This window comes from Hippocampus guttulatus, chromosome 9 (assembly GCF_054856545.1).
Source record: "Hippocampus guttulatus isolate MCC_2025c chromosome 9, RoL_Hgut_1.0, whole genome shotgun sequence".
NCBI classification, from domain to species: domain Eukaryota; kingdom Metazoa; phylum Chordata; class Actinopteri; order Syngnathiformes; family Syngnathidae; genus Hippocampus; species Hippocampus guttulatus.
In genome coordinates this window covers 21,735,105-21,749,501 of record NC_141269.1, presented here as the reverse complement: position 1 = coordinate 21,749,501, position 14,397 = coordinate 21,735,105, and the positions used below count along the sequence as shown (strand labels likewise).

Sequence of the window (14,397 nt, the reverse complement as noted above, 5' to 3'; positions counted from 1 at the left end):
CCGAGTTCTTCAGTGAGCAAAAGTATTGTAAGGGACATCTTTAAATTAACTTAAAGTGAATAACATTTAATTTAAGCTGGCCAACCACTGACTCCACCAGACTGTTGCATTCTTCATTTGACATATTTTTCCAGGCCTATCCTGTAGCCTCAGATCTTGTTTGTTTCTGGGGGTTTTACTGTCCTCTTCAGGAGTTAAAATGCGTGCTCTGTTGTGTTAAGTTCCGATGATTGACTTTGTCGGTGTAAAGGTTGGGTTATGGTTGACGCATGTCCGTTCTGCGTAGGAATGAGACGTGAGCAGTCTTTTATACCGGGTGACCCAAAAAGATGCGTACCCATGAAAATTTCAATTGTGAGTTTGATTAGAAAGCTATTTATTTCAAATTACAACCACACATTATTCAGTTTATGGAAGACCATTCACCAGAGTTTCAGCTATTTCTGTCAATTTTTAGTCAATTTATGGCTTTCCCAAGATGTGTCCTAGGGCTGCGTTCTATTGAGTCCCTCACTGCAGCAATGTTTTCTTCTGTCCTTGCACTCTTTTTCCTGCCTGAATAAGTTCCCCCTGTGGCTTTAGAACATAAGTTCACTACAGTCCGATGCTCTCTGAACTTCGTAACCCAACTAACAATCGTTGATTTTGGTGGAAAGTTGCGACAATGGAAACGTTTTCGAAACTGAATCTGTACACTCTGGTATGATTTTGTTGCAAAATAGATCTCCAGGGAGAATATCTTCTGCTGATTTGTCCAAGACATTTTTGGGGCAACTATAGCTAAAAACGATCATCCATAGGTTCACCTTTCACGTCCTGCAACAGAAAAGACATTCGTTAAAAAATGGATTTTTTATCGAATAAAATATGGGTACGCATCTTTTTGGGTCACCCTGTATTTGGCTTGCCCCTGCTGTCAGTCGATATTCTCACAGGCTATAGGAGGCAGTGAAGAGCATCTATGACAAAAGAGCAGCAGTTCGCCACAATACAGGTAATTAATATTTTTTGTTTTTTCTTCATTGAGTAAACTATCGACTGCAACAATTCGGGGTGAACAGTAGTCTACATACATTTAATAAAATAAATGAAAATAAAAGAATCGGGAAGTAGAAAACACTGTTGTTTATAACAGCTTTTGCTCGGCCGTCATGTATTCCTGCACAGACAGTCCGCATATGTTAAAGATTTTTTTTAGGTGCACGTTGCAGACAATGTTGGCTTGTGTTGAAGCTGTGTGGTTGCTGAAATAACGTAATGGGTCAGCGCAGACTAAGCCGATGCATCAAGCATCAATCTTAAAAAGAACTCACGGTAAAAAAAAAAAAAAAAGTCATTTTCCATGAGACGTGGACTCCACAGAGCTCCCTTTTGGAAATATGTCACTCTTTGAATGCAAGATTAGCGTGCATCGTGGACTTGGAAGTTATACTAATCGTTGCCAGTGCCGTACAGTATTGACAGTCTGTTCTTTGTCAATCCAATAACAAGTAATCAGAATACTCTGCTCGTGACTGAACGCATGTTTGGAGCTGTTGCATCATTAAGAAAGCGAGTGAGGGCTTGTAATGCATGAGTCATGACCAACATGGATCAAATTAGCAAATGATTTAAAGTCTATATTATACTGAGCGTAATTGGCGCGTTCAAATGCTAAGCCCCTTTCAGCCTGAAAAAATGCTCCTCCCCGGTGAAAACATTTGTTGGCACTGAATTCTTTTCACCAATTTATAGGTGTGTCAATGTTCAGTGGTCGGAATAATGTCTGGACACATTATGGCCGTTGGGCAGTCTATGAGCCTATATAGGCTGGGTGTAACTCCACCCCATGCATGTCAGGACGAATCAAATGCCGAATAAAGCCATGGATAACAAAAGGCATAGAAAATGCATGTAAAAAGAAAAACAATCTATACAAATTGTTTCTAAAATCCAGAACTAAAGAAGCTGAAACAAAATATAAGACGTATAAAAACAAATTAGTAAACATTATAAGAACTAGCAAGAGAGACCATTTTCATGCATTATTAGAACAAAACAAAAGCAACACTCAAGAAATTTGGAAAATCTTAAATCATGTAATTAGAAATAACTCTAATAAAGTAGATTATCTGGAGTATTTTATGAAAGACAAAAATACCATTATTGAGGAAACTGCAGAAACAGCAAATGAATTTAATGAATATTTTGTTAATATCGGCAGTAACTTAGCAAAACAAATTCCTGATCCAATAAATTCTTTTGAAATAGATAAATACATAGAAAAAAATCCTTCCACAATGTTTCTTACTGCTGTGAATCAAAATGAAATATTAAATATTGTAAAAACCTATCAAAGTAAAAAGTCAACTGACTGTTTTAATATTGATGTGTCAATAGTAAAACAGATTATAGAATTTGTAGTGCGACCCTTTACATATATATGCAACCTGTCATTTAAAGACGGTATTTTTCCATCAAAAATGAAAACAGCCAAAGCCATTCCAATTTTTAAAAGTGGAGAAAGACAATTCTTTACAAATTATAGACCAATATCTATATAATTATAGATCAAATTATTTTCTCGCAGACTTGACAACTTCATATGTAAACACACGCTATTAAGTGAAAATCAATATGGCTTCAGAGAAAAACGGACCACCTTAATGGCAGCAATGGAGTTTGTGGAAGCAATAGCCACTAATATAGATAATAAAGAATACACGGTCTGGATTTTTCTTGATCTAAAAAAAGCTTTTGATACTATAGACCATTCTATATTATTGAATAAATTAGAGAGATATGGCATCAGAGGCACAGCATATAAATGGATTGAAAGTTATTTAGAAAACAGATATCAGTATGTGCAGTTCAAAAACAAAAAATCCAATTTACTGAAGATTATCCATGGAGTGCCTCAGGGGTCAGTGATTGGACCAAAACTATTCATTTTATATATAAACGATATCTGTAGGGTGTCAAATCAACTCAAATCCGTCCTATTCGCCGATGACACAACCTTTTACTGCTCTGGAAAAAATATGAAACAACTCCTGAAAATTGTGGAAAATGAATTGACAAAATTAAAAAACTGGTTTGACAGAAATAAACTATCTTTAAATTTAACAAAAACTAAGTTAGTTGTCTTTGGCACGAGACCAATCAAAGACCAAGTTAAAATAAAGATAAATTCAATTGAAATAGAGCGAGTCTATGAAAATAAGTTTCTTGGACTAGATACAAAACTATCCTGGAAGCCACACATAGATAACATTATAAAAAAAAAATATCCAAAACTATCGGGATACTCCACAAAACGAAGGATGTGTTGAGTAAGAGTTCCTTGTATACATTATATTACTCATTATTACTCCCATATATGACCTACTGGGTAGAAATATGGGGAAAAGCTTGTAAAACAAACACACTCCCTGTTTGAAAACTACAAAAAAAAAGAAATCTGAATAATCAATAGGTCTAAATATATAGAACCCACAAATCCAATATTCATCAAATTAAACACAATGAAATTCTACGACTTGGTTGACTTCAAGATTACCCAATTAATGTATAAAGCACATAACAATCTCCTCTGCCAAAATATCCAGCAGCTTTTTGAAATTAGAGAGAGCTGTTATCATCCAAGGGGTACAAATCAATACAAAAAATCCAGAACAAGAACAAACATCAAACAAAGGTGTGTATCAGTAATAGGTGTCAACCTGTGGAACAAGCTTGAAACGGACCTGAAAATGAGCAAATCGTTGGAGGAGTTCAAAAACAAATTCAAAAGATTAGTACAAAAAAACTACATGAATCAGAATTAAAAAGATACATTTGATATACTTATAAAATATAGTAAGACAACCGTTTGTTCTTGTTTTGGATTTGATCAACCTATCAATTGTATTCAAGAAATGATAATTATAATGAATATCAGAAAATTGAAATACAAAAGGAGAAAGAATAACTATATATATACAAACCAAAGGGTGTATAAATAGAATAGTATAGTATACATAAGGGTAAAAGCATTTGATGATATGTACATTTTTCTTTTCTTCTTTGTTTTGAAAAATGATCAAATCAAATTGCTACAAAATAAGGGGTAGGACTAGATAAGTTACTTACTTCTTCCTACTCCCTTGAGCATACAACTGTGATGATGTGTGTTTTCTTCTTTTATCTACTTTCTAATTTTCCTTACATAATTTTTGTTTGACTTTTGTCAACCTGTTATTGTGTATACTATATATGCTCAATAAACAATAAACAATAAAAGCATACTGTAGTCGGGTTTTTGCTTGCGCTTACGTGGCCTTTCAAAAGCCAAATACTGCCAATATTCGGCTTTTGAAAGGGTAAGTGACTGCATCGAAAACGTAGTCACTAACCCTTACAACACAAAGGATTTCAACAGACTATTGTATAATGTGCTAAACTGTATATATTTTATTACCGTACTTTCCAGACTATATACAGTATATATAGTCACATTTTTTTTTCATAGTTTGGCCGGGGGTGCGACTTATACTGTGGAGCGACTTATGTGTGAAATTATTCACACATGATTATGTCATTTCACATGTTGTTTTCACATTAAACCACAAGAGGGCGCTCTCGGCCTGTGTTGATCAAGTCTGACGTAAGCGACAAAGAAGAGGAAGCGGCACATCGTTTACCTCCGAGTTGGGGGAGTTGTTTAAAAGTGACACCGAGGATGAAGATTTCATTGGATTTAGTGATTTGGAGTGAAACTGATAGTTTGGTAAACTTGTTTGCATGTTCTTAATGCTAGAGTTATCTGAATAACTCTTAATATGTTACGTCGTTACTGACATTACCAGGCATGTCATTCATGTAACGTGAGTATACCGTACACTTATTCAGCCTGTTGTTCTCTATTTTATTTATTATTTTAAATTGCCTTTCAACATGACATGTATGTTTTTGGTGTTGGATTTTATCAAATAAATTTCCCCCAAAAATGTGACTTATACATTTATCGCAAGTCGCACTGGAGTATATGTTCTTTTCCTTCTTAATTATGCATTTTTTGGCTGGTGCGATTTATAATCGGGAGCAACGTAAAATCCGAAAAATACGGTATATGCAGTGTTAATTTTGCAGTTTGAGCCCTGCGAGTCCCAGGGACTCGCGCACACGCACACACACACGCACACGCGCGGCTTGATGAGAAGCCAAACACAGAAGCAAGCGATGCACTTTTGCAGCCTCTTGACTATCGCAGCTCACACGTACTGTTTTAAAGTGCTTCCGTCAGCCCTCTAGATTCCCTATTCTTTGCCCGTGCCCTCGGTGAATTGTGGGGGGTTGGATTTTCTTCCTGATTCAATGATTAATCAAAAAATAGACTGATGAATCAATTATGAAAATAATTGTTTGTTTCAGGCCTCATATTCAGCAAAATGACAAAAATGATTTATTTGTGTAACTGAGAATTATGTTTTTATAGGTACCGACTACGGGAAGAGCCACTTATTATGTTTCCTACAAGAGAGACGTATTCATCCAAATTAAACTTCCAAAATATTCCTTACCCAAGGTAGGTTTTTTTTTTTTTGTGGTCACTTTGTGATGGTTCAATCACGTTCATTGTGTCTGTCAATGCATACGTAGAGTTGCTTGAAAATGTATGAGAATCCTTTGAGGGTACCCTGGAGTTCTGCATAAATTGGTCATAAAGTATGAGCTGATCACCATCTAAATCACAGCGCCAGACAAACAGCTTGTTTAAAACAATATCAATATGTGAGATACGAGTGCGCTTCAAATACATCATCGCTAAATGGTGGCCCCAATTCCAATGAAGTTGGGAACATGTAAATAAAAACCGATTTAAATGATTTTCAAATTGTATTGAAACTATTTTGAATTGAACACACTGATATTTAATGTATATACGTACAGCACATTTGACAATAAAGTTGTATTCAATTCAATTCAATTAAGCTGATGAACATACTGTCTTTTTCTTTTAAATACTCATCTTGAACTCGATACATGCAACAGGGTGAATTAAAGCTGGCACAGGCGGAACAAAAGTCTGGAAAAGTTGTGGAATGCCCAAAAAACACCTGTTTAGATCATTACACAGTCAAACAGGATGATTAGAAACAGGCGAGTAAAACAGCAGCACCCCTGAGAGTCTCAGTTGTTCACAAGTAACTACTCCACGTTCACCACTTTGTGAGCAGCTGCGTGAGCAAATAGTCCAACAGTTTAAGAGCAATATTTCTCGACGTGCAATTGCAAGGAATTTGGCGATTACGCCATCTATGGTCTATAATATCATCAAAAGCTTAAAAGAACTGAAGAAATCTGTGACGCTTCAATGCTGAAAGGTACATACAGTTTTTGGAGCAACATATGCTGCAATGCAAGAAATGTGTTTTTGACAGACTTCCCTGCTTATTTAAGCAAGAAAATGTCCAGCCACATGTTGCATGTTACAACAGCGTAGGATTGTAGTAAAAGATGCAAGTCCAAGACCGACCTGCCAGCAATCCAAACCTGTTGCCCTTTGAATAGATGTGGCGCATTAGGAAATGCAAAATATGACAACATACACTGTTGAGCAACGAACTTACGTTAAGCAAGAATGGGAAATAATTCACCATTAAAGCGTCAACAATAAGTGTCCTCAGTTACCAAACTCTCATCGTGTGTTGTTAAAAGGAGGTGATGCAATAAAGTGTGAAATATGTTACACTTTTAAATTCAGCATTCCATCATCTGAGATATACAGTAAATCAATTGAATTTCAAGTTCAGTCACAGAATGAATTGACCTCGGAAATCAACGTACCACTCGATATGCATTGAGGTTTTTATTACACATCTGAAGAATGATTGTTGTGAAGTGGTCTGTGTGTGTGTGTGATGTTGTGAAGAATTGTTAACTTGCAAGAGGCTGGAAAGGGTCATAACAATCTCTAAATTCCTTGAACTTCATGAGTCTAGGTTTATACAGAATGGCTATAAATGTAGAAAGTTCAGTACTCTCGCTACTCGACTTGGAGTGGCCGCAACAGTACAGTGCAGGATGCTGAATAAGTGAATAAAAATCCAAGTGTCAGCCAAAGCTTTACAGAAATCTCTGGCACATGCCACAACATCTCGGTTGACTCGCTATGAATAAGTAAACAAGAATGGTTGTCATTGGAGCACACCATGACACATGCCAATGCTATCCACAAAAACAAACAAACAAGCATTGCTACAGGTTTGAAGTTTGCAATAAAGCACCTGGATATTCTCAACTCAACTTGATTTGTAGAGCATTTTAAAAACAGCCACCGCTGCATACAAAGTGCATACATCTAAAAACAAAGACAGTTAACACAAAAAAGGCCCAAAACAATGCCAAGTCTCCTACCGAGTCGAAAGCCAAAGAATAAAAATGTGTTTTAAGATAGTCGAGCAAGGGGCTTGATTAACATTTAATGGGAGCCATTCCAAAGGGAGTGCCTGGCAATGGAAAAAGCTTGATCACCTCTGAGCTGAGATTTTCTCCGGGTAATTGTTTCTTCCCACATTCCAAAAACATGCGTGGCACGTCAATGGAACACTCTTTAAGTTGTCCCTAGTTGTGTTCTTAAGTTGTCCCTAGGTGTGGTTGTGCATGTGAATGGTTGTTAGTCAATGTGTGTCCTGTGATTGGCTGGCAACCGGTTCAGGGTGTCCCCCGCCTGCTGACCAAAGACAGCTGAGATAGGCTCCAGCACGCCTGCGACCCTCGTAAGGATAAGCAAATTAGAAAATGGATGGATTGCTGTTTGCCAATTTAAATTTAAAGTCCTTGTAAAGTGAAAAGAAAAATGTTTAGTAAATTTGACATTCACTATTTAAAATGAGGCTGAAAAACGGAAAAAATGAAACCCTCTTCGCAGTTGTTGGATGCTGTGAAAACACGCTCCACTCGACCTTTGCCTATCAGCTAAATATGTTACTATGGCTCACACAATATCTGCAGAATGAGCCACAGGATGCAAAATGTGTGATACTATCTTTGATAATAAATTGTGCTGCGTTGTGTGGACCCACATTGACATATTTGATGACCCCACTGCCAGTCTGCTCATGAGCTTGGTAGCTCATTAGATTGTGGACTACTGATTATAATAAACAGTTTCCCTTACGTGTCTCTGTTGTGTTTAACCACATGTGGCGCAGGGAGCGAAGCTGTGGCAAATTGGACAGCCCCAACACTCGCTGTCAAATTCACCCCAGCCTGACTGTGTGTCTCACGAGGGTCCACACAACCGAGAAACAGTAGGACAAGTAACACAAAAGACATTATAATGTAATATGCACATGTCCTCAGATTGTAGTCATAGCTTGATGGCTAACTGCACATTGTAGTGGTAGAAATGGGCCACGTTATTATCACGGTACTTAACTGGAAATAGGCACTGAAGGAATGAAGGTGCTCAGAGCGTACCGGAAATAGTGGGAATTTCAGAGGTAAAATTAAAACCAAAACACAGGACACCAAACCATGGTAATCATTGGAAATTACTTTTAATGTCCGCCATTTACTGTTAGCACAACAGGAAACACCAAACAGCCATGGGGACGGGCAAACAGAATGCAGCAATGGCCAAGGCAGAATTCATAGTCGGGAACAGAAAGCTGAGGGTGATTACCAGGAAAACGGCGAGTTACAAGGTTCATCGGAAAGCAGGGTCGACAACAGGAGATAAATCCTAAGGAGGGTGTCGGAGAATCTTGCGCGGATATTACCCAACTTACCCAACGTAAAAGACAAAGGGGGGTGTGGGTGTCGTATGGTAAACGTCACACTACAAAAGTTCATCGGTTAAAATGACACTCACGAAGGGTGTCTCCAATGCTAATTTCAAATGATGGTATTGTGTATTTTTTTACCGGTTCTCTTTGCAAGTAATACTTCTTGTATCAGCAACTGCCATACAGCACAAGAAACAGTATCCAATGCAATTTGTCATTGTCTATATTCTGTCTATATTCATAGCACATCATTGATCTTATGACCACTTCCACAGGGTCATCCTGCTCTAATCTCACCGCGAAGACTCCAGTCATAACTCCTTTTAATCTCTCCCTGCTCCTTGTTAGGATTTACACATTGTCAGCACAGATGAAAAGCAGGTATTTGCCGCTGTCCAAGAGTGGAACCAGAATGACACCTATAACCTCTACCTGTCTGACACGAGAGGCATCTACTTCACCTTGGCCATGGAAAATGTCAAAACTACGAACGGCATAGGAGGGAACCAGATGCTGGATTTGTACGAGGTATGCTCCTAATGAAATTGGCCATAAATGCAAGGAAACCTCTCACGATTTAATTAATGGGAAGTCACAGAAACTATTATTATCTTACTGCAATTTGGGACCTACCATAAATCACCTGCACATTACCATGAAAATTACTGGAAAGGGGACACAACTGCAATTTGTAATGCAAGCATTTACTTTTGCTGAAATATATCTATACTGAGACACGCTGTTAAATAAGCATTTAATAGGACCCACCGATTATACACATCCGCATTTGCTTAGTGATCAATGTCAGTGAGTAAAAATACGGTTTGTGTTTCAACTAACAGATGGCTTTCCCACAATTCTAAATTCCAATTCATACCGGTCCTGCCTCAGTACATGATACCTCCATCATGGACCCTTTGGTTTTGTTGATTACACTGGTCGAAGTAATCAATTCCAGACACACAAAAATATTTTTAAAATACATTTAATAGAGGAAAAATACAGTTTAACACACAGAAAACAATGTAAAATAAATAAAATGACTTTCATACGGAGTCATACTTACATACTACAGGTTCTCGCTTAAATTCTATTCGGTTTCTTGTCGTCTTGATCAAAAGGGCTATTTGGGAGCTTTCAATGTATCCATGTATCCATATTGACCGTCACACTTCGTTAATAAGCACACAAAAATGTTTTGAAATGCATCTGATCAGCGTGTGGGGTGTTCCTCACTGTCACTTGTGACACTATTCACACACACACACACACACACATGCTGCCAGGAACGACGTCAAAATAAACACGCACCAATGTATTGATGTCCATATATTACTTGGTAAGGTACCTTCTTTCTGCAGTGGCGGCGTGTTACCGTCATGTAGAGCATGAACAATTGTTGCTGTGGTTAAAATGACTTCTTCTTCCTGACAGTGTACACGTAAATAAGCGGGTTCTCGAGGCAGGAAAAATGCCGATATATTTTAAAGTAGGTACATTATAAATATATTATAAGGGACAAAAATGATTCATGATGTATTTTATATAGGTATAGTTTTTTTTTTTAACCTTGTTTTCCTAATATAATTTTTGTATTATTGTGTTAGCGTTCTATCACTGGCAGGTGGAATCCTCTTACCTCCAAAGTCATTACTTTTCAGGAGACCCCCCAAAATATGACGCTTAGATTAGCCAATAATGTGTACAAATAACAACCACACGTGTGGACTGACCAATATATTATTATAGAATTGTGAAAAAAATGGGAAATTTTCCAAATTGTGACAGAAATGTTCTGCCCAGCTCAACCTTCAAATGAGAATGATAATTTGCAATGATAAAGTGATTACTTTTGGTTTATTGAGGAATAAGGGTGTGTACATTTTAGCAATATTTTTTTCAAAATATTTTATATTTATTATCATACTGTTGAGCTACAGTATATTGTAAAAATTATCTCAGGTTATAAGGAAGTGGTAGGAGTAAGTATTTGAAAAGGAATAGAAACAAGCGAATACAAACATGTTTTTCTTATTGCTCCTCTTTTTTGAACATGTACAATCTGAAATGTTGAACTTGAAATTTTACTTTTATGTTAGTTATTTTTTTTTTGTTTTTTGGCTGTTCTATTCTTGTCATTTTCACACATGTTCAAAATAAATAATTATTCAGTGATTGTTATCTATACATAAGTAGCTATAACGTCATATCTACATCTGCTTATAATCAATACAGTCATAGCGAATTAAATTAATTCAATTCAAAAACGTGTTGGCCTTTATCATTCTAAAATATAACAAAGAACTAAAACTGCTGATTTGTACAATTGTGCTCATAAGTTTACATTCTCTTGCAGAATTTCGAAAATACAGTATATATTTTTAATAAGACGTAAGTCAACAAGGACCATCTCATAATTTTCTTTGGTTGAATGACTGTGTTTTTATGAAATCCCTAATACTTTAATTTGAATCCTCTTAAAAATAAAATCGATATGTTGAGTCGGGTCCTGCATGTGGGATTCCCTTCTTGTGTGGAGTTTGCATGTTCTCCCCTAGCCTGTGGGGGGTTTCTCCGATACTCTGGTTTACTCCCACCTTCCAAAAACATGCATAGTAGGTGAATGGGAAAACTCGATATTGTGCTTGAGGAGAGCGGCATTTGTTACAGATTTTCTCTTCCTTTATTGGTCATTTTCTGAACGTTTTCCCATTTTTGGTCTTCAATACAAATTACACGCTAAGTCTCTTTCTCTTTCCCATGCTTTGTCTTTCTGTGAGATCTGCATGCATCTCAGACAATTACTGCCTGGGATGCAGACTTGACTGCCTCAAATCATTAGCTTCTGGCTAACGCCAGACCTGTCAGTTTTGCTTCAACTGTGAATGCCTGAGTACTAAGTCACTGCAGTCTACGAATCTGCAATTGTCTCGGAACTCTTTCTTGTTTTCAATATGTTTGCGCAATTACGTGACGTGGGAATTTTGAAAATATTCATAACAATTTGAATTACAGGCATATAAAGTTTAGTGATTTCCCTTCCAAAATATGGCCAATTCATAACGGTTCAATCGCTCTACTCATTCGAGTCCGGGCTCAGGTGCTGTGGTCTCTGGTCCTGTTCCCTCGACTTCCATGCCACACACGGTGGCTCTCTGCTGTGAATGGGTGGCTTTTACCATGGGAGCTGCATTTACCTGCTTAGGTATTCAGTATCCCAGCGTGCTCGTAGGCTACCTTGTCCTTTTCCGCCATTCTCTTAGAGTGCCCAAACCCCACCATTTCAGTCACTTGGCCTCGCCAGTGTCACTCTGTGCTTCTGGATGCTGTGACTCTTTCGATGCTCCTTCTCCTCTGTTCGTGCCCACCACTCTCATCGCGAGAGACTATATGCAGTAATTAGGCGTAACCATTATTCCAGTGCCATTGCACATTGTTACCCCGCAGCCAAGGTTATGGACATTAATATTATTCCTGTTTTACTGGATTCCCATTCTCCATCCGTTCACAGGGGAACTTAAGAGACAGCACGCCGACTCTCCAAGCAGGTGAAGAGACTTCCACTCTCATTTTGCCTCGTTAAAAACACATGGTCGATCAGCCTTTTATCAGTGGCCCTCTCCCGGCCTTATCTTGCAGCATGAAATGTTTCATTATGCTGGTAGACTTAAACACTTGGCTGGCACGCATTTGCGGTCATCTTGACCTTTTTATTGATCATTTTAATCTCCTCTGGAATCACTCTTCTTTATTCTTTATTTATTCAGTTCCCAGCGGTTCTGGATCAAATTCGCTGAGGGGGCCGGGCTGGGGCCAGGGGTTTTGATGGGGGGGCACATTCAACCCAGGGCTAAAAAGACAGATTTGAAATCTTATTTGACTTTTTATTTCTTCAGACTTTGAAATTGTAGTCATAACATTACAGTGATGAGAAAAAAACAGTATTAGGAGGGCTAAAATGTCTGCAAGCGTAACAATACGTCTGTTGAGAATATTCAAGCCAGGGGATGATATGGTACCAGCCTGCCGGGGACAAAAAGGGGGGGCCAGAATCGGTGCTACAGGGGCACTGGCCCCCGTTGCCCCCCCCCAGAACCGCCACTGTCAGTTCCTCTAAACTCTCCCTGCAGGTCAGTTTGAGCTGATAACATGCAGTACACAGTCTCTCTGCTCATATCACACATTACGTATCTGTTCGACTGCAAATATATCGTCTCATTAATTACACAGAGGCTATCACCTACATTTCGCAATGATACCTCGGTAGCTCATGCCCATTTACAGCAACAATCAACCCACAGGCCATCAGATGAATTAAATCCTGATATCCTCCTCACTCATGAGCAGATGCATATTCCTGTCATAACCGCCAATAGAGAGGAGTACAAATGACAACAGTGTATAAATATTAACCAACATAACTACCTTCGAACCTTGCCACAAAATCACAGTATTCGGAAAAGGACCTGAAAACAGAGATCACCCTTAATATGGGACTTTTAAACATACTATTATTGTCAAATAAGTTTTTTTATTGCAAATGATCTGACTTAGTGGTTGTGTCTCCAGATTTGTGGTGACACGACTGGTGAAGCGAGGGGCGGAGCTGTCAACTGATTATAACCTGGTGTTGTGCCAGCTCTGATGGCGGGGGACGGGTGGGGGGTGAGGGGTGTCGGGCCAACCTGGTGGACCCAAATGTATTGTGACTGTTTGCTGGGAATGTCTGACAGAATCCCCTGTCAGAAAGAGTTTCAACTCCAGCCCCAATGCCTGCGGACAAACGACTTTGGGACAGCTTTGAGGAAATTCTTGCTCACGAACAGAGGAGAAGGAGCATTCATTTTAGAGTTATTTTTAAGATCATCTTATTTGTTTTTAAATCTCTGAATAATCTCGCGCCACCTTACCTCTCTGAGCTCATCCGCCCTTACACACCTGCCCGGCGCCTCAGGTCTGTGGACCAGACTTTATTAGAGGTACCAAGAACTAAACTGAGGCTCAGAGGGGATCGAGCCTTTTCTGTTGCTGGTCCCTCTCTCTGGAATGACCTCCCCTGAACATTCGGCAAGCCTCCTCGCTGCCCATCTTCAAAACCCTCCTCAAAACTCACTTGTATTCTTTGGCATTCGACTCAGCATGACTTAGATTTGTTCTTGGTTTTACTGTTTGGTGCTTTCTACCGCCTTTATTACCGATTTGTCTTACAGTTTATTGTGCATGTTAAATTGCTCCATGTACAGCACTTTGTATGCAGCGATGGCTGTTTGAAAGTGCTCTATAAATACTGTTGACTTGACTTGACTTGACTTGACCATGCGGCATTTTAGGTGGGACGCAGTGCAACATTAACACTGTGTTTAGTGGAGATGGCACTCTGCTGACCTCAACTCGGGCCATTGTGAATCAGTGGGGAGAATACTTGGAAAACCTCCTGAATACCACCAACATGCCTGGAAGTTACAGAGTTTTTAAAGGACCCTGGATGTTGTGGGGCTGTCCTGGTTAATGGAATATTCATTGAAAGTTGAATTGTCATTGCAAATCTGAGGGTATGGAGACTGACTCGTTATTGCTGGGGGAAAAAAAACACATCTTGGAACCTTTTATATGTTTTAGAGAACATCTAAGAGAAAAAAAAAGGTAG

General features: G+C 38.5%; 1 protein-coding gene across 1 annotated transcript in view; it reads left to right on the top strand.

Moving 5' to 3' along the window:
• sorcs3a (sortilin related VPS10 domain containing receptor 3a) overlaps positions 1 to 14,397 on the top strand; it is a 235,923-nt gene that overhangs the window by 154,789 nt on the left and 66,737 nt on the right. The window contains exons 8-9 of the mRNA XM_086119367.1: positions 5,456 to 5,545; positions 9,099 to 9,278. Of these exons, the coding sequence (XP_085975493.1) occupies positions 5,456 to 5,545; positions 9,099 to 9,278 (270 nt within the window). The remainder of the gene's footprint in view (positions 1 to 5,455; positions 5,546 to 9,098; positions 9,279 to 14,397) is intronic.